Here is a 20,043-nt window from a genome sequence, read left to right as displayed (position 1 = left end):
GTGTCCAAATTCAGGGAACTTAGGAAGTGTTGTCCCGGGGAACTTCCTCCTCCCCGGGCAGGTCTGCAAAGGCCACAAGCGTCTCCCAGCTGCACGACCTGTGCACAGGGCATTCCAGCACTTTCTACCAAAGAATAAGCCAGTGTGTTTAATGCAAGTATAAACGATAAACCCCTAAACGTAGTGAAAATACTCCTGTCAAAGTAGAATAACCTTCCACGTATTCCTTTGAAATTGAGGAAGGAGAGCAAACCTGGGGGGGGGGGGGGCGGGACCACGTAAAAATGCCAATTCTGGCCATTTGGGCCTGCTAACAGTTCATTATGTTAATGAACCTGACAGGACAGACCACTGCTGGATCTCATGAGCAAAGTTTCATAATGAATTTGCCTTTTAACCGAAACATAATTTAAAAACTACAGTTAGTGAAGGAAAAAAATTCAACATAACTGGGGTTTCTCGTGGGGCAAATAATTTAGAATCTCCACATATTTCTTTTTTTTAATTGGGGTTTGTACAAATACAGCGTGATCGGTCTTCGCCATCAAACTCTGAACGTGATTAGCACTCCCTCAAAGTCACAGGGGCCACACGTTCCGCGAGAGTCTGGACGAGGGTGCATACGGATGAAAACTCTACTATTTCACTACGGATCTGCACTCTGGGCCCGCGCGCCTTAAGAATGTTGTTCAACAGCAGCAAGGAGCACTTCAAGGGACTTCGCTGGGGAGGAGCCTCCCCGGAGCCGAGCTTCTAGGTGCCCTGCGACTCCCAGGTTAAGTGCAGAGTGAGGCCACCAACTTCTGATGCGCTCACAAGAGAGGGCGACACAAAGGAAGTTGTTATAACTTGCTTTGACAGCGCTTCTCATTCCGGTGATTAAGTGCGTACGTGCTGAGATGGCAGTGCTCGTTTTGTTTTTTTTTTTTTAAAAGGGAAAATCTGAATGCAGCTCCCAATTTATACAACTTCTAACGCCCTTTAACCCCGCCACTGTTTTAAGCCAATTCTATGTCGGATTCACACGCATGCAGCCGTGCTGGTGCTTTAATTAAATTTACGTTTGAAATTGGCCTTCGTATTTCACAAATAGAAGTTATGACATCCATCATTTAACACGGCTACAAATTTTTATTTCAAGGTAAAACTGTGTCAGCGAGCCGGTGTAACAATAGTACAAGGATACAAGAGTGTGCGATTTATTTCCAAAGCAATTAGAAATGCTTTCTTTCTTAAGGGAGGGGACTGAAAACCCAGCATTATAATCATCATCGCTATTGCCAAAGTAGTTTATTTTCTGCATCCTGCCCGTTCAAGGATGGAGAGACTTTGGGCTGTAAACAGGCCGGGCCGAGGCAGGCATCTACAGGGCAGGGGCCAGACCACAGGGAGGGAAGACAGCCGCTAACCCCTTCGCCAGCAACCAAGGGCCTCCCCCCCATCCTGGGCAACAAGAGGGTTTGGTCGAGGCTGCTCCCGAAGGTGCCCAGAGCGTATGCTGGACCCGCGGCAGGCCCTGTGAGGAAGAGGCTGTTCCAGGAAAACTCTCCTTGGGCCTTGGTCAGACATGTACCGGCCGTGGCTTCAAGCTGGGCGCTGGAGCTTTAAGGCTGAACCGGTTCTCCTGAACGCGGTCGGGGGAGGGAAGAGAACAGGGGCTGAAAAATAAAGCTGCTTCAGTTTACGAGAGGAAATGCATAATTAGTTCACAGCTATCCCCACACTTGCTACTTATACTGAAGGATTTTGGGGCTTTTATCACTGTTCGAATGTTCTCGAGCAAGTTCTGCGTTGCTCGGGTCTACAGAAGGAAAATAGGTCCCGCAGCCTTTTAAAGAAAGCCTCTAACAAAAGAACCCCTACCACACCAATCTTAAAAATAAAACACACGGGGATTCTTTAAGAGAAAGGTTTCCGTTCTTAGGCACAGATCCCTCGACGGGAAAGGAACCCCCCAAACCGTTTCATTAGTCTCAGTTTTAATGCCTGCTGTTACATAACGCGCATCGTGTTTCCACTGCCTGAAAGTGTCTGACAGTCTTCTGAGGGCCGAGGTGGCAGACGACAGGCAGAGAACCCACACTCGCGACCACCTTCTCAGAGCCACAAGTGAGAAGCACTGTGGCGACAGATTTAAGAATATCTGAGCTTCCCTCGATTTCAAACGTGGTTCCTGGTAGGGCTCTTCGGTTTTCTCTTTGCAGGAGCACAGTGCCTACTAAATAAGCTGCCCAATGCAAACACGTGGTAAACAGGGGTTTATAATTTTGGTTACCAACCCCAGATGCCCACGTTCGTCTTGCTACGCTTCTGCTGCCCACTTTCAATTCTCTGCCATTAACAAAAGGATCGTTCAGTGCCGGGAAAGGGATGTTAACTTCTCCACTTAAAGTGGGAACCATAAAATGCCACGTGGGCCTTCGGGAAAGGAAAAAGTACTTTCTCATTTGCCTTTACCACCCCTTAAAACTCTAGAAAGCATTTTTCAAGTTTTCCTGAATTGTTAGAAGACACTTCTTTTCTTGCAAATTAATTCTTTTTAACTCCTTATGATAGCTTTGAATCCCATAAAGAAAGATGAATTATCACACACTGAGCCCAAGCTGCGAAACAGGAGGGGACAAATAGAGACCCCTACTGTGTTTAACAATGTAGAAGAAATTCCAGACGCAATAGAAAAATTTTGTCCTTTTCCCCGGACCTCCGAGCTTGTGCACATGGAGCTGAACAGTGGGGGGCGCTCTGGTTATGTTGAACGCCAGCACTGACCCGCGCGCGGGCTTCTGTCGCCTCAGTGGCCCACATCTCAAATTTGTTAAGTAAGGACCACCTGTGGCACAGTCACCAAACGTCCTCTGCTTCAAACCACTGCAGTTTCTCATGGGGGGGGGGGGGGGGGAGACACGGTTCCCCTTATGGAGTCGCGCAGGTGGAGTGCAGCCACACACGCGGCCCGACCTCGGCTTGGACGCCTCGCACCACACGAAGGTGTCTGCTACGCTGTGGGGGTCGCACCGCGGCCGCTGCCTCCGGATGGTCCGGCCCGTGCCCACACGGCAACGACTCCCGACAGACGGCACCCGGGCGACCCAGGTCACCCAAAACCTGGTGAGGGGGGCAGACAAGGTTCGTGTGGGGTCACTTCTGGGGAAGACGAGCACGGTGTAGAGCCACACGTGACCGGCACGCCTCCTCAGGAGTAGCCCACACACGCAGGAGCCAGAAGCGAGCGAGACCCCGTAGATGCAGACACACCTGGGTCTCAGCAGCCCTGGAGAAGCATCAGTGCACCGTGTCCGGGAGCAGGGCTCTGACGCGCTGGGTGCAGCCGCCCTGCACCCGGGGTTGGGTTATTAAATCATTTCCGTGATCTGTCGGCACCTTACGGCTTTCCACATATGCCAAAGGCCATCTGGGAAAAGCCAGCGCCCTGGGTCGTTGAGGCCGGCGGCTCTGCACGTACAGAGCCACACGACGGAATTAGCAAACGGCGCCGCCTCGCGAGAGGGGGCCCAGGGAGGCCCACGGATTCAGACGAAGTGCCACGGCACCTGCAGGGTTAATTACACAGTTCAAGACGGAACGGCCGAACAAAAGGAAACCGTCCTCTCTTCTTTAAGAACTATAAACACTTGTGCCGGAGGAGATGGGCATTCGATAAGCCGGGCAGCACGGAGCAGGCTCGCGGGTCTCCAGTTAACTCTCAGGCTCAGTGTTAACACTTAATAGAACAGTGTTGAGTCCGGCTGCCAAGGTCAACAGCACAGATGCACTAATTGTATTATGAGCTTGACATCTAGTGGCCACCCCTGGCAGGGCAAAGCAGGCAAAGGTTAAATCAGCAAGGCCTGTCACGGCGCCTCTAACTACCCACCTTCGGGGAGAGCCAGGGCCCCACACTCCGCAGCCCTGCCTTCCCGGGGCCGGGCTGGTGGAGCGGGGAGCGGGCCGCAGAGGCAGCCTGAGCAGACCGGGGCCGACTGGAAAAGACAGGCCCACGGAGGACAAGATTCGGACACCGCAGTGGTGCCATCAGGTCTCCGGTGGACACTTCCGCCGAGGCGAGGAGGTCCCCTTTAATTAACCAACAGATCAATCTTAATCTCTAACATAAATGGAGCCCGTTACGGCATTTCATTATTTCAGTTAATATTTTACACTTTCTGTAACATGACTAGGGCTGTTTGTCTGCTTGGAAACCACACTGACAGTTAGCTGCATTTTAAGTCCTAAAACTGTTCAAATGACAAGAGAAAAATCCAACAGCAGGACTTTTTTTTTTTTTTTTTAATGTAAGAGTGTATCTAAAGCAGAATTAAAGCACTCAATTTTTACACAGATTTTACACATGTGACAACTCGCCACGTGCTGGACTCCAACCTGCCGGATGGCGAGTGGGACCGGGTCTCCTCTTCCTGCACGTTTTGGTCTTATTGTGGCAACTGGTCTACAAATCATGTAGGAAGATAAAAAGTAACAGAACAAAAACAACTTCCTGCTGTATAAATATTATGCAAGACGTATCCTTCTTAGAGCTACTTTGCAACATTAAGAGACAGTGCATTACCTCATTAGCAGCTAAGACTTATTTTGCTTTAAAAAAAAAAAAAAAAAAACCACCAAAACCAAAACCAAAACCCCCTGTGTCAATTCTCACAGTTAAGAATGCTAAACTCCTACTAATGCTCAGTGCACACAACGGGCGCCCTGGCTGGATCTTCGTTGACTTCCCCGGGATATTCTCAGAGCTACCTAGACAGGAATGGCAAACCCTCTCAGAGGTTCCAGTTGAAAATGAAATCTGACCCACTTTTGCCATCATCGTGTATGCAAACAATAATCAGCTTGCCTTCTTTCTGTGGCTCTGAACAGATCTAAAAATACTGGATTATGCATGTGTTGTGAAGTTTTAAATGTACATAAAAAACCCCTAACTGCCACGTAATCACTTCTTTCTCTGGAAGGTGGGAATTGGCGAGCTTTGTGTTGACCACCCAATTAGGCATTTTAAAATAGGTTAAGTTTTTAAGATGTTATTTTTAAGATAAATATTTGCAAATTCTTCTTTTCCTTCCTCCTCCCGCTCTCCTCAGTTACTTTTCACCTTTCATGTTTCAGAGAAAACAATCTGCCTACGAATGTTAGAAAGTGGCTTCTGTATTGTTTCCTTTTGGAATGCTGAATTGTAAATGCGTGTAGTGGGCTGGGGGAGCACTCCAGGCAAACCATGCATATACAGATAAAAGAAAAAGGATCTCCTCACCGAGGGCTGGTGGCCTCCTTTCCCTTAGTTTAAACACAGTCTGTGAATACCACTGGTAAATTCTTCAATCACATGCTCACCACATTTAAAAGGATTTTTAAGATAGCCATATGAGTGTAAGTTGGCAGAAAACAAAAACACTTTGAAACAATTAGTGCTAACAAACAAAATCCAGGATGGCAAATTGTTTTAAATTACAACACGCTTTTGTTGTTCCTTAAATACAGCTTTTCCGTGTAACGACAATAAAATATACATCTTTATTAGGATGTATTTAATACAACAAAGGACAGCGGTACCACACTTTCTTAAAGTTCTCGGTAGGGGTATACGTGCTGTTCCGGCAGAAGTTTTAATTAATTTTTCTTAGAAGAAAAATATTCAGCTGGCTCAAAAGGTTTCACTATTGATGGCACACATTCAACTGAATTCTGAGGCTGCATCACATTCACAAATAGGAATGAAATGATCTGCCGTCTCAGAAGACAGTTCTCACAGGGAACGTTTAGTCTCCGGCATCCTTAAAATAAAATTCTACAACACGGTCACTCTAGAACTTACCATCGGCCATCACTACCTTTCCTCCTTTTAGACACGTTGTCATATTTCATTTCTGCCACGGTGATCAGGTTTGGGGAACACTGGAGCTATTTCTGGATTGCTACCATTTCATTGCTTGCCTCAACACCAAAGCCTGGGAAATCCTTTTCTTGGGGAATAAACTCTTTTTACTGTAAATTAACATGGCTGTGCCCTGCTGCCGTCCCCTGCACTGCACTGAGAATTCTGCGTGTATTTGCATTATCGATAACCTTCCATTTTTCTTCACGCATCTCCTGCTTTCATTAACATGTCACGCCCAAAGTGATACAAAAGAAGTATTTACTTTGTTTCCACGACCCTGTAAACTAACTTGGCTCTCTTCTAACTTCATGCACGGTCTGTTTATTTCCAACGGCATTTGACAAAATTAAAATTTCCAGGATATGTGATTCATGTTGGGAGTAAGGGAGCTTTCACCAGCATTTCCCTTAAGAAAAATATTCTCGTTAGCCTACTCACGACGATCACGACAGACTAATACATCCGCGAGCATTCCTCGAGTGAGCAGAGAACAGGGTATCTTTTATACTCCACCAACAATCAGTTCAGAATAATTAAATCAGAAAGAACTTATTTTTTTAAACAGTTCCCCCCAAAGTACCCTTAAAACAATCCAGGAAACACACTACTTGAGGAAGGCTCAGCCCCAGACAGGCTATTTCTGGCCTGTTGCAAAATACGATCAGGAACTGTGGCAATGTCTTGACTACAATTCCCAACGACGGTGGAAAACACCAGCTTGACAAACTTTAATCGGACGACGACGGGTGAAAATCCTGAGTAGGTCTCAGCACCGAATAAACTGGGTAAGGGCAAGGATCCAGAGGCGGACTGGTAAATAATTTGCTGCATCTTGGGTTTTGAATGTGGGCTACACATCCCTCAACGTGTTTACACTATCAGCTCACCGGGCTCCCGGCTCTGACGTGGAATTAAAAATGAATAGCAGGGCCTCGGCTTGCTAATTGTTAAACACGAGGGGTTTTACTCTATTAATTAAAATATGCTTTAATAGAAGGAGACAGTGCACATTTTGATAAGGAGCCTACAAAGCGGAGAAGTATTTACATTGTTGCATTTTGGGGCGGCTGTGAAAGCCGAGTTTAAGCTATTCAGCAGCCACAATAATAAAGCTTTAAAATTCCTCGCTGGGATGCAATGTAGTTCTTTTGAGGGAAAGACTGTCTTTCTCATTCGGCAGAAATAAATCCATTCATTTGATCATGTAGTCATTGAGGCCAATACAAAACAAACCAAGTGTGAGAAATTCTATGTGATGAAGTAAACAAAACAAAAAAAAAAACCATTTCCATGACAAAAAGATTCTTTGTCCCTAATCTACCCACCATATGCAAGCGTTTCTTTTTAGCATATCTGCCGCTCTCATCTCGGGTGCCCGGGCTGCACGCGGGGCTCCCCACCTCCACGGCCACAAAAAGATCTGGGCGAGGCCGCCGCCCGCCGCCCGCCGGCTCCCGACGCGGACACGCACCCGTGTCGCCAAACTTTCCGGCGCCGCGTGATAAACTTTTCTGTCCTTTTGTTTCCGTGCGCACGGCCCGGGGCTCGCGGCACAAGGACGCGTCTCCGCGTCCGGGCTGCCCGGCCCCGCGGCCAGCGGACCAGCCGGGCAGCCCGAGCCCCGCGCCGCCCCCGGGGACACCCGGCCGCTGCCCCCCGCTCGCCCGGCCACCGCCGGAGGGAAGCCGAGTCTCCCCCGCCCCCCCCCACACCTCGCGCGCAGGGACCACCCCCAGGCCGCGGCGGGGCTCGCCCGGCTTCAGTCCCGGGGCGGCCACGAGGAAGGCCGGGCCCCCGCAGGCTTCGCGGCCCTCGGGGCACACGAGGCCGGCGGGCCGGGGCGGGGTGGGGGGTGGGGGCGGGCCGGCTGGTGGGGGGGGGGTCGGGGTCGGCGGCCCCGCTCCAAGCGCGCACCGCCGCGGGGCCCCGGCTCCGAACAAAGCTGCCCGGGCGGCCGGCCTCCCCGGCCCGGAGTCCGGCGGGAGGTGAGCCCGGGACGCGCCGCCGCCACCGCCGCCGCGCTGGCCCGGGGGTCGCGCGGTAGCAGAGGCCGGGCCCGGCGTCCGTACCCGGGGAGCCCGGGGGTTAGCGCGGAGGCTGCGGCGCGCGGGCTCACCTCCCGTCGCCTCCCCCCACCCCCGCCCCCGCTCCACTGCCTCCCTTCCCCGGCAGCTCCGACCCCCAGCCGGCCCCGAGCCCCGCTGCGCCCGCGCGCCGCGCCCCAACTCCCGGCAGCCGAGCCAACTTTACTTGCCCGCAACTCCGCGCCGCGCGCTCCGGGCAGGACCGGGATCCCCGCGGCCGGCCCGCCGGGGCCGGGCACCGCGCACCGGCCCCGCGGCCGGCGGCTCCCCCAGCCCGCTCGGCGCCCCGCCGGCCCGACCCCCCGCGGCCCCTCACCGTGCTCGGGAGCCCCGTCCGGCGGCGGCAGCTCCTCGTCCGACTTGAGGTGCTGGGGCTTGGCCTGCTTGCGCCGAGACATGCTGCTAGCGGCGCGCGGGCCCCGCGCGGGGCATCGGCGTCAGCGGGGCGGCCGGCGGGGACGGCACGGGGCGCGGGGCGCGGGGCGCGGGCGGCGGCGGCGGCGGCGGCGGCGGCGGCTGCGCGGGCCGCGCATGGGGCTGAGCAATTAGGCTGGTGAATAATGCATGGCCATTAGCGGCGGGCCGCGCCGATTGGCCGGCCTCCAGCGGCCCCGGCGGCCTATGCAAATGAGGCCGCGCTCGCAATTAGCGGCCCGCGCGGGGCGAGGGGCGCCTGCGGGACCCGGCGCGGCGGCGCTCACATCGCTCCGCGGGGCCCGGGCCGGCGGGGCGCGGGGCGCGGCGGCCGCGCTGCCCGGGGCGCAGGCGGCAAACTTTGGCGGCGTCCGCGCGGCGCCGTCTCCGCCGGCGCGCCGGGCTCGCCCCTTTATAGAGCGTGTGCGCCGCCGCCCGCGCCCCGCGCGCGCCCCCCCCCGCCGCCGCCGCCGCCGCCGCCGCCCGGCCGCCCCTCCCGGAGCGAGCGGCCGCGGGCAGGGCTCCGGCCCGGGGGCCTTTGTCTCGCCGGCCCGCTCGGGCGCCGCGCCGCCTGCGCTCCGGGCGCGCAGGGCCGGCCGGCTCGGCTCCTCGGCGGCGGGTCTCGCTCGGCGCGCCGGCCGCGCTCGGGCTCAGGTGCCCCAGGCTGCGGACCGGCTCTCCTCTCCGGGCTCGCGTCCCCTCCGCGGGCTCCCCCGGCGGCCGGCCCGGCTCGGAGGCTCGCGGCCGGAGCGGAGCGGAGTGCGCACGCCGGGGTGGCGGGACTTCGGCAAGACCAACTTTCCGGTTCGGAAGCGGCGCGGGCCGCGCGGCTCCTCCCCTCCCCTTCTCTCCCCTCCCCGTGCCCCCCCCTCCCCTGCGTCCCCCTGTCTCTCCGCCCCCCCCCCGGGCCCCTCCGACTCGGAGCGCCCGCCCCGCCCGCCGGGCCTCCCCGCCGCCACCGGCTCCTGAAATCCAAGGGGAGGGAGGGAGGGGACGGCGGGGCCGCGGTGTCACCCTCCCCCCCCCCACCTCTACCCCCACCGGCTCCCCTTCCCGACGGGTGCCGGGCCTGGGCGCCTGCGGAGCGGGCAGGGGCACAAGGTGCCCCGAGGCCGCGCGACTCAAAGTTCCGAGTCCAGGGAAGTGCCGCGCTCGGCCCGCTGCGTTCTAGGACTTTCGGGGGTGATTTGCGGCGGGGGGTGGGGTGGGTGGGTGGGTGCAGGTGAGAGGGTCGCGCGCGTCGGGCCTGGCCCCGCACCCTCGGGCGGCCGGCGCGGCGCGCTCCCGCACACTCGCCCACCCTTCGCCCGCGCTCACACGCACGCGCCCTGGCGCCGCGCGCGCACCCCGCCCTCCCCGTGCACACGCGCCCTCGCCCACTCCCGCGTGCTCACTCTCGCGCGTGTCCTCGGTCCCCGAGCGGCCACCAGGATGTGCCTCAGGCCCTGGCGCCGCCGCGCGCGCGCGCTGCCCCTGGTCCCAGTTTGTCTTTTTTCATTTCCCAAATTTCTTATTTTTGTCCTCTCAAGTGGCCCTGTGTGGTACGAAGCTTTGGCACAGATGGCCTCCCCGGTGTCGTGCGCTGTGGGGGGCGGGGGAGGGAGCGGGCGGTGACTCTCCAGCCCCGAGCGCCAGGAGGGCTGCAGCTCCTCGCGTGGCTGGGGGTGGGGCGCTCCTGGCTGCGGGAACCCCCCTCCTCCACGGGACGGACCCCGACCCTGCGCGGCTCGCCCAGCTCTCCGCAGGCTTCTTTTCCGTTCTAGAATCTTCTCCCTTCCCAGCCTGCGTTCTCTCTCCCGACTCTAATTGTGTAACTTTCACGAAGCAACAGCTTTGAGCTGGAGGAAAATCATTCGGAGGAAGGAAGCGCGCGGGTCCGAATCGTCTCCAAACAGCCCCCGCCGCCACATTTGTCTCCCCCTCCAAAAAAAGCAAAAAGCAAAAACCTTTAAGGTTGGTTTTGTTTTTGCTTCTTAGTGGCAGGCATATTCATTTGGGTGATTCTGGTTTTGAAAAGAATAAAAAGGCACATAAAAGATGTTTGAAGTCCGGGGCTGTGTGCCCCACACCACAATTCTCTCTCTGGTTAAGCCGTTGGGGGGAGGCGGCCGCCCGTCGCCGTTACCCTGTGAACTTTGGCAAATGCTTGGAGCATTTCGGGGACGCTCTCGCATCCGGCACTGGCGCTAGGCGGTGAAAAGTTTGCAGCCTGCAGCCTGGGCTTTGGGGCGAGCGGGCCGGGAACTTAGCTGGGCAGAGGGAAGCGGGGGCGGGGGAGAGGAAGGGAGCGTGTTGGGGGGTGGGGGTGGGCGGTTGTGGCGGATGGAAGTTTCTGGCAGAATTCGCAGGACCGGCAAGACTTGGGGGAAGTTGCAAAGCCGCGGCAGAAAGGTGGATTTCGGTGCCGTCTTTCCAGAGGAGAAAAACTCGGAACAATCCTCGGTGGGTCGGACCCCTGGTTAAAGGTGCACTGCTTTTTGTGACCCGGTTAATTCTCTCTTTCTTTCCCTCTTTTTATAAAACCCACACTTTAAGAAGCAGCGGCAAACGTAGGCTCCCGCAGCGTCCGAAGCCTTTCAGAGGAAGCCCGAGCCCGGCTCCCCCGCAGCCTGCTGGCCCCCACAGCACCCTCGCCTCCTCTTTGGGCTGCTTTGCGCGCGCCGCCCCCCACCTTTTCTGTCCGCCGCCCCCTGCCCCCAGCCTCTCCCCCACACACGGGCAGGATGTCCCTAGGTCTTCCTGGGACTTGCCAACGCGACTGTTTTAATTTTGTCAACTTGCTCTGCATTTTCTACGAGGTGTGGTCTTGGAGAGGATCTTTGAGGTCCCTCCAGTGGAGGCGAATCTGGGACCCCGGCCCTTTATCTGTAAGAAGCTAGCCCTCGGATTGCAGAGGCGTCGCGCAAGTCGTGCAGAGCTTTGCAAGGGGGAAGACGCAGCGGGCTGCGCTCGGCGCCGTGGTGGACACAGTGGCGTTCACGCGGGGAGCCGACGCAGGACCCGGAGCTGCGCCGGCCCGACCTGCCCGCCCGCGGTGGGCTCGGGTCCCCGCCCCGGTGCGCAGGGTGCAGTGGGCTGCGTGAAGTCGCAGGCTCCACGCCGCCCTCCGCGCGCCCTGCTCGGGGATTTCGTTGAGAAAATCGAGCAGACGTGGACGAGAGGGTTGGGGGGGGGGGGTATGAAAAATGGGAACCTGCGCAAATTTCTCGCCAAAAGTGCACATCAGTGAATCTGGCGCCGCCTTGCAAACACCGACGGGGCAAACAAGATCTATGATTTTTTTTTTTTTTTTTTTTAAGGTGCAAAGCAAAAGGCGCATTACCTCCTCTCTTACCTGCTCTGCCTTCCTGGCTTCCCTCCGCAGGTCTTAAACTTTTCTTTAATGGTTTTTATTCAGTGCAGCAAGTTTTAATGAAAGCACATGCATCTTAAGCTTGAGTCACAACAACAGATTTATTGCGAGGTGACAGCGTTGTCAACAGCATATTTTCAGAAATGAGCGACAGGATTATCCTCCAGTCGCGCCTGGATTAAAGGCAGCCACGGAAATGTGCACCCGAGGTGCGGGCGCGACTCCTGCGTGCCGAACACACATGCTTACCGTCACATGACCACTGCCCATTAAAATATTGTGATACCTAAACACTGTTGCAGAAACCAAAGTTGCTTTTCTTCTCTGTAATTAAATCTAATTTGTTCACCGTCTTTCCTCTTGCAATGTTGTTTTCGTCTTATGAGGCGACATGTTATTGTTTTGTCTGCCTAAATAATATTATTTACAAATTAATACTGTAGATTTTACATTAGTGGAACATGTAATTAGATGTTTGATTTAATTTGTCCCACTTATTCAGATGAAACAAAGCCTGTCTGCAAGCTGGACTTGACACCGGGAGGTTGAAGGGTTCTGTTTTCACGTCCCACTTTACTGAAGGTACCTGGGTGTCCGTCCACACAGCATACTTTTACCTAAGGGACAGTTGGTGCTTTATTGTGGGCGCGTTTCCCCGGCCACTCCCTACAGAAGAAGAATTCAAGTATCAGAGCTTTATTTTCTGTCTCCTTCCATCCCCCCCCTCCGACCCCCCCCCCCATCAAAGTTCTTGTCACTGGCCTTCACTGCCTTCTCTCCAGTTCCTCCCCTACCCCCAACTTTTGTTTTAGGTCCTTGCCATTAAATTCAGCATGATTTTGTGTCTTTAATGCTGTGACAAGTGACCGCTAATTGGTTCTCACTTGAGCAAAGATATTACCATACTAATATTATTATTGGTAAGAAGAGGTAATTGATAACACCACCTGCCACTCTGGGGCAGTCACGATGATAAATGTTTCCATCAACAGGAAATCTGTGCTTGGTGTACCAAAGCCCAACGCAAACAGCATGTCAAGTGCCAATTATAAAGATGTTGCTTTTCTGTTACATTGTGGGGGCGCTAGGAAACACGTAGCCCCGAATTATATTTATGGCTTTTTGAAAATGCTTTTTCCAAGCTTTGTGTCCACCCACTTGAAGAGAGGTTTCCCCTTTAAAAGAAATGTTCTCCTTAAATAAACCAACACAGGACCACCCGCCTCACCCACATTCCACTCAGCTCCTGCCGGCCCCCCCTTGGCTGTCAAAGCTATTGAGGTAAACACGTCGGAATTTTTAATAGATGGCAGCCAGGAGCATCGCGTACAATCCGTCTAGGACTGTGCTCTGTGGCATCTCGAATGTTCGCCACAGGACGGTGGCTACCTGGCCGGCAGGCATCCCAGGCAAACATTTGGTGGCTTTTTCTGTCACGCAGAGAAGCGTCCGCACATGGCCACAGTGCTCACACTTGCGGACGCAAACGACGTGACAGTACTTCTGTGACCGTTGGACTGTGTATCTGGGTTGCACGTAGACCTAGGAGGGGCACTTCGGCCCCTGTGATTACATAAATAATGCCGGCCCGCTCCGACTTTCACTCCTTGCTCATAGGGAGGCTCAAACGATTATTATTAGCTTGCATTATTAGATGCAGGCCTCAAAAGGCGAAAGCAGCTATTGATAATTGCAAGAAGCATACACCAGCTACTGTATCGATCGGCTTGTCCCTATTCCCCTGGTATGGGAGAGATAAGAAGGCTCACTCTTTAGTGCAATATAATTTCTTTTGACCTATCTGCTTGCTACAGACTTATGATGAATAGCCAGAGTGGTTAAAGTCCTTTATCACGAAAGTTACCCCTTGATATAATATTGATTCTTTATAACTAGCTCCAAACACAAAAATCAAACTGTCCACTTGACCATCATCATCATCAATATCATCACAAAGCCTCTGGAATAAAGATCAGCGCCAGCCTGAAAACGCTTTCTATAATCTTACCAGCTAATCTTTATTTGCTGATGATGAAAAGAAAAGGGGGGGGGGCAAGAGGGAGAGTGAGCGGAATGTCATTTGGACGAGCACTATATTTGTATGTGGACGCACGCTGGGCCGACACGCCGCGGCCGCTCCTGCTCCGCGACCGCGGTCAGCGTGGCCGTGCTCCGCAGCGCGCGGCCTCCCCACCCACCCCGCCCCCGGACCCGGGGCGCCAGGAGGCCAGGGGCTCGGGGAGAGACGGAAGGGGCCCCACGAGAGCTGCGTGACGGAAGGAGACCCACGGCCCCCTGCTTTTCCACACCAATGTCACACGTCCTTGGCGCTCGGCCGGCTGCGCTCGCGGGAGAGCGGGGAGTGGGGCGCACGCCGGGTGGGCTCGCCGGCATGGAGGGGCCGCGCCCGGAGGCGCACATCAAAGGCCGCGGCGCAATTGGTGTGCATTTCCCCCAATTAACGGCATTTCCTGCCCCCTCCCCCCCCCCCGCCCGCCCCGCCCCCCGCGCCAGCCGGGCAGTCCTGGCGCAGGGACGAGCCTCCCCACCCCCCACTTCCCCCCCCCCCCCCCCAGCGTGCGGGTGTCCCCGCAGGCGCCTCTGGACGCCCGGGCCCCTTCCAAAGAGAGTTTCGGGCGCCTTTTGGGAGGAGGGGCTTAGAGGTGCGGGGGGAGGGGGACGCAAGCAGGACCCCAACTTCTGAGTCCTGGAACCTCTTCAGCCCCACGTCGAATTCGATTCTACAGGCTTCGATTCTGGTGTAGACAGGCGGCGGTCTTCGGGGACCCTTTCACTCGACACCCCCCCCAACCCCCCCCGCACTTCTGCAACCCCCCCCCTCACTTCTGCGCCCCCCCCCGCACTTCTGCAACCCTCGGGCACAAGCAGGCTGGGGGCCTCCCCTCCCCAACCTCCGCGGTTTCCTAATTAGCGCCGCGGGGGCTGCGGGCACAAGGGTTCCCCCCCCCCAACCGCGTCGCCTGGATTCCGCTCCTTCTATGGGACAAAGCCACTCTGCGGCCCCTCCCCGTCGGGCCTGCCCCAGGGAGGTCCGGCCCCGCTGCGCAGGGGGGGGTCCCCAGGGCGGCGCCTGCGGGGCCCGGGTCTTGCCAGGTGGGGCGGGGCGCCGTCGGCTTCAGGCCGGAGGCGGTCCCGGCTCACTCCCCGCTGAGCCCACCGCCCTCTTCGGGCCGACCCCCGCCCAGGACCAGGCTCTGGGGCCCCTCCCACCCTCACCCTTTTGGCGCCGACCCCTCCACGCCAGGCCACCTCGCTTGGTCGCAGCCTGGAGGCGTCTTGGACGAACCCCCACGAGTGATTTCGTGACCTCGCGCAGCCCAGCAGTCGTCCTGGCTCCCAGAGCCGTGTGCCGGCCCAGGAGGGTTGGGGGGGGGCGGGGGGAGGCGGCGACGTGGCGTCAGAGTGGCCCCAAGCCATCTTCTGCTAGGTGGGGGCCACCGGAGCGCACGCAGGCAGGACTGTCCAGGGGCGCCCCCTGCCCCGGCCCTGTGCATGGGGCGCACTGTCCGCGCGGGAGGCACCCCCTCCCCATCCCCCTGGCCGCAGAGCACACCCGTCTTCCTAACATGTTCAAAGAAGTTTCAGAAAAGCGGGCACAACTTTGATGTGACCGTTCCCATCCGTCTTGGCTTTCTCATTATCACAAATGTCATTTGCTTTGGCTCCGAGCTCTGCAAAAGTGCAGAGCTGAAATTCTGCAGAAGGCCAGGCCTGTGGGCCAGGCACTCACCCAGAGTCCTTGAACCGCGGTGACGGGGACAAAGGCCATCAGGTGCTCCTGTTTAAGGATGGATGTCTTCACTGTGAACCCATGCACTGGGCTATTAGCAGAACAGATCTTTCAGACTGTCCTGGCAGGTCAGGCCCAGGAGAGGAGGAACAAATATCATACAGATTAGAGTCCCTTCACATTCTCCAGGGAAAAAAATAAAAACAAGACGACGAGGAACGTCAGGACAGCAGAAGGAGCAGCCTCATACTGAAACCATGCCGTATGACTTGATTAGCTAAATAAATAAGCAGGTATGTCCAGACACGGGGGCCACCTCCCGCCTGGCCTGCAAGGCAGGAGCCTGAGGGGGAGGTGTCTCTCTAAGCCTTGGTGACACCCTGGTCAGGGAAAGAGGATTTTTTCAGGGTTCCAGGGCCCACACGTGCCCCTGAGGCCACCAGCCAGTGCTGCCTCTTTTCCCCACTGGTAACCAGTGTCGGGCGGTTGTGTTTTCTGTGCCTTGAACTGTGTGCGTTCGCTTCCTGCAGACTCTTCTGCCTGAAATCAGACTGGAGGAGGGGACGCAGAGCTCCTGCATGGTCGGAGGGGGTCCCTGCCCTTCAGTGAGGGGCACACTGTCCCCCAAAGACAGGGATCTTCTTGGAATTAGAAAGTTAAAAAAAAAAGAATCTTTTGTAACAATTCTGATCACTAGATGAAAAGTGGATTTGCCTGAAGTCTGGAAATGCTTGCTTCTACACAGGCACTGTCTGCTTTAAGGAACCCTATGAAACCAGATTGCATAGGCTTGAAAGCCGAAGTTTACTCGCTTCACAAAGGGTTCCCACTCTTCTGAGTGTTGGCTGCAGACTTCCCCAAGGAGGCAGAGCTGCAGGGTACTGACGTCAGCCGGCCTCTCCATGGCACGGCTCACAAAGCCAGGCACCCTGTGTCACTGGCTCCTCGGGGCCCTGGGTGATGCCAGTATTGTGGGTGTGTTTCCTCGCTAAGCTCAGCTCACAGGAGGGACAGCTCTGCTCTTCCACAGTGAGTTCCTCCCCGGCCTCTTGGCCAACTGGGGCTCCTCCCAGCACAGGGAAGGACTGGCATGCTCAGAGGCCCAGAGGGAAAACGTTTGGCTGGAAGAGGGGACCAGGCAGGTGAGAAACACGGACGCTAATAAAGGTGTTGGTGGCAAAGAGGGAATGTTATAGAGAGTAGGGTGTGGAGAAACCGGAGGCTCTGGAAGGCAGGAGGAGAGGGGACATGATCTTGAAACCAGAGAGGGTGCGCTAGGGTGCAGGCCCGGAGGCCGGGCTCTGGGAGGGAGTGAGGGCAGAGCGAGGATAGAGGTGGTTGGCCTCTGGGACTTGGGGCTGTGGGCCTGCTCAGAGGCCCGAAGAGAGAGCTGAGGTTTGGAAGGAGCACGTGATGTGACGGGTCTCCCGTGTCCCCATCTCCAACTCATCCACACCGCAGAGGAGATGCTCAGGCAGGAGACCCCGTCTCCGCTATGGACTCGCTTCTCCCAGGCGCCCTCTTCTCTGCTATCAGGCACCCGCAGAGCTTAGGAAACAGCTCGGCTCCGTTTGATAAACCGAACTACCGTGGCCGCTTATTTGTTACGGCGAATTTGAGAAGAGAAATCACGCTTGCTCACATATTCAAGGCACAGCTACGATCTCATTTTCTCCAATTGGATCTCTGCTGTGGATCCGAAAGGTCCCGGTCCTCTCCATATAATTTAGCTCTGGTTAGATTTCATTTCATGTTATTCTTTTTTTTTTTTTAATTTTTTTTAACGTTTATTTTTGAGGCAGAGAGAGACAGAGCATGAACGGGGGAGGGTCAGAGAGAGGGAGACACAGAATCTGAAACAGGCCCCAGGCTCTGAGCTGCCAGCACAGGGCCTGACGCGGGGCTCGAACTCACGGACCGTGAGATCATGACCTGAGCCGAAGTCGGACGCCCAACCGACTGAGCCACCCAGGCGCCCCTCATGTTATTCTTAAATCCATTTCACAACCAGCTTTTGTGGGCCCCGGGTCAGAAGTGCCTGCCTGTGTCCTCTCCAGGACCTTGGGCCACAGCGGGTGCTGCTCTGTGGGCAACAGTGCTGTGGGGCTCAAGAGGGGCTGGCAGGGGAGGGTTTCTCTGAGATGCGTGAACACATCCACGTGCCCATTGGTGAAAGTTGTCACCCTGCCCCTGGGAGGTTTCCTGAGCTGATTCCAGGCAACACGTGCCCCGTGCTTCCTCTCAGTGCCTCACACCCACGGCAGCTTCGCTGAACACCTACATGGCCAGCATCCTGCCGGGACCCCTTTGATTTCCTTGGTTTCTCCAATTGTTCTGGAGAACGTTTTACCTATTCCATTTTACAGGTGTATCAATGTAGATTCAGGGATATTAAGGACATGCCCAAGGTCACTTGTTATTGGTAATGGAGTCTGCACTCGTTTTGTCTTCTCGGGAGGCTCATCATGGAGCGCGGCACATCCTGGTTGTGGTGCAAGTTGCTGTTGCCGCTGACGCATAGTCTGCCAAGGCTGACGTCCAGAATCTTCCGCACAGTGTATTTTCCTTCTGCTGGGCATGTGCCGTCTCTGCAAGTGCCGTATCGTCTTCCTCCGGAGCTCTGGGCAAGAGCATTTTGCCCTTGTCCCTCCTGTCATGGCTGCTATTGTTTGGTGGGGTTTTGGGGCAGATTACATTTTCTTCTGCAGATGTACCTGTCCAGACGCCCTCAGCTCCTTCCCTCCCACCTGGCCCCTCTGTCCCAGAGAAGCCATCTCCCTGTCAGCCCCACTCCCTTCCCCTCTTTGAACATCTAACTCATCTGCAACAGTCTCTGCTTTCATTTCCTTGACCATTTTCAGATCCAATTTGACATTTTTCTTTGAGGAAGTGTTTCCAGATTATGTGTACTTTCTTCTCTGGTTCCTCTTTTCTTATTTATTTACTATTATTTTTTTAGCAGTCATGGAGGCTACGTGGTTTGTGCACGTGTGTCCTGCAATGAGATCACGCACTGTTCGTCCACGGTGCACACCGTGTCCTCAGCCCCTCAGAGTGCAAAGTGCATATTGTCACCCATGCCATGTGGTGCAGCCCGAGGTCAGCACCGCTCTGGTCCCCTGTCCAGGGCCGCACCGCTGGAGCTCTGTGGACGGCAGGGTAGCCGTGGGCGAAGGCGTGCCTGTGCCGGGGAGCTCAGCCCCTCCTTTGAGTTCACACCGGCCACACCCCGGCCTCTCCAAGGAGCTCCTTCCGTGGTCTCTGAACCTTTGCAGGATTGTGTTTTGAGAAAGTCGCCTCCGCTTATATAAAAACTCTTGCCTGGTCATTAGAACCTTCTATTTCTCGGGCTAAACCGGAGGAGATAAAAATTTCAAAGTACAGTATAGCACAGAAACGGTGTGGAGGTGGGGAACGTGGCAGAGACACTGGAAACGGCGGCGCAGCCTGGGCCTGGTGTGAGCGGTCAGCCCCCCGCCCGCAGTAGGGAGGGGAAGGTAGGAGGGGGCAAGTGCAGCCCAGCGACTCCGCTCCCAGGCCCTGTGCTGACACAACTCGGCCCAGGGGCCCCTGACTGCACGGGTGGGCGGGTGGCGGGGACCGTCCGGGCCCAGAACACGCCTTTGGTGAGTTTGCTGCGGGGACTGTACGCAAACGCGGAAACGGCCATCCGATGCCGTCACGGACGTTTCGGTTTCAACCCTTCCAGGCGGCCGGTAGCAGAAGGCGGCGTTTCGCTCGGCAGAGAGTCACCGAATTTCACCACGCGACGTGAGCGCGGCGCCGGCGTGCTCCCGTCTCCCTCTTGACGCCTCCCGGCAGCCCTTTCGCTCGGAGCAAAACAAAATGGCAGCGCTCGCGTCGACCTGCCGCTTTTCCGTGAGAGAAACGGACAGACAGCGGTTTTCCTCTTGATCGTCAGCGTGCACGTGAATGTCGCCAGGTGGCGGTACTCGCTGCTCTGGCGACGTCTTTGCCCGCGCGGTGGCCACGATCAGCGAGGGGGAAGGTGTCGGACGGGGGGGCGGGGTCAGCCGTCTGTGGGCACCGGGCGCAGGTCTCTGCGCGGCGCTCGCTTGGCGCGTCACCGCGCGCTGTCCGCCGGGAAGCGGGCACGATTTCGCGAGACCCTCTCCGCTCACGTGCTTCCCGGAAGTGACGCGCGTCGGAAACCTCGTGCGGCGCTCGGGCCGGAGCTGGTCCCGCACAGTCACGTGACGGCAGGCGTTGGCCACAGTTTCAGGCTGTGGCCGTGTTAGGGACGCTCGCAGGACGTTGCAAGACCACGTCTTCCGAAAACGAGGATCGCTGGGTCTGTGAAGACAACTTTCGGGACACAAGCATGTACCGAAGGCGCCATGAAAAACGGTGGGCGGATGAAACTTACGGTGCGGTCTGAACGTGCTAAGTGACAGTTTCGAGGACCAGAACGTGGCGGTCAGCTCCCTGCTGAAACCCTCGTGGCAGACGCAGTGCCGCGCACGGCCGGGAACCCGGGCGCTCCCGGCCGCGCTGGGAGAGGGGTTTCACGGTCAGAGAAATCTCGTTGCAACCC

General features: G+C 56.4%; 1 protein-coding gene and 1 long non-coding RNA gene across 5 annotated transcripts in view; one reads left to right on the top strand and one right to left on the bottom strand.

Moving 5' to 3' along the window:
* SALL3 (spalt like transcription factor 3) overlaps window positions 1-8,686 on the bottom strand; it is a 22,161-nt gene extending 13,475 nt beyond the window's left edge. For 2 of the 4 annotated variants that reach the window (XM_045041285.1, XM_023242121.2), the window contains exon 1: window positions 8,288-8,686. In XM_045041285.1, coding sequence (XP_044897220.1) covers window positions 8,288-8,369 — 82 coding nt within the window. In that variant the 5' untranslated portion in view covers window positions 8,370-8,686. Of the gene's footprint in view, window positions 248-8,287 lie in introns of those variants that run through there. The other 2 variants (XM_045041283.1, XM_045041284.1) reach the window with 2 other exon arrangements.
* A 1,045-nt stretch (window positions 8,687-9,731) lies between these two features.
* LOC123381146 lies at window positions 9,732-12,090 on the top strand. Its single transcript, XR_006587815.1, has 2 exons — window positions 9,732-10,338; window positions 10,924-12,090. It is a non-coding gene; the product is annotated as an uncharacterized LOC123381146 (long non-coding RNA).
* The last annotated feature ends 7,953 nt before the right edge of the window (window positions 12,091-20,043 follow it).

This window comes from Felis catus, chromosome D3, assembly GCF_018350175.1.
Source record: "Felis catus isolate Fca126 chromosome D3, F.catus_Fca126_mat1.0, whole genome shotgun sequence".
NCBI lineage: Eukaryota > Metazoa > Chordata > Mammalia > Carnivora > Felidae > Felis > Felis catus.
This window is presented reverse-complemented; position numbering and strand designations above follow the sequence as displayed.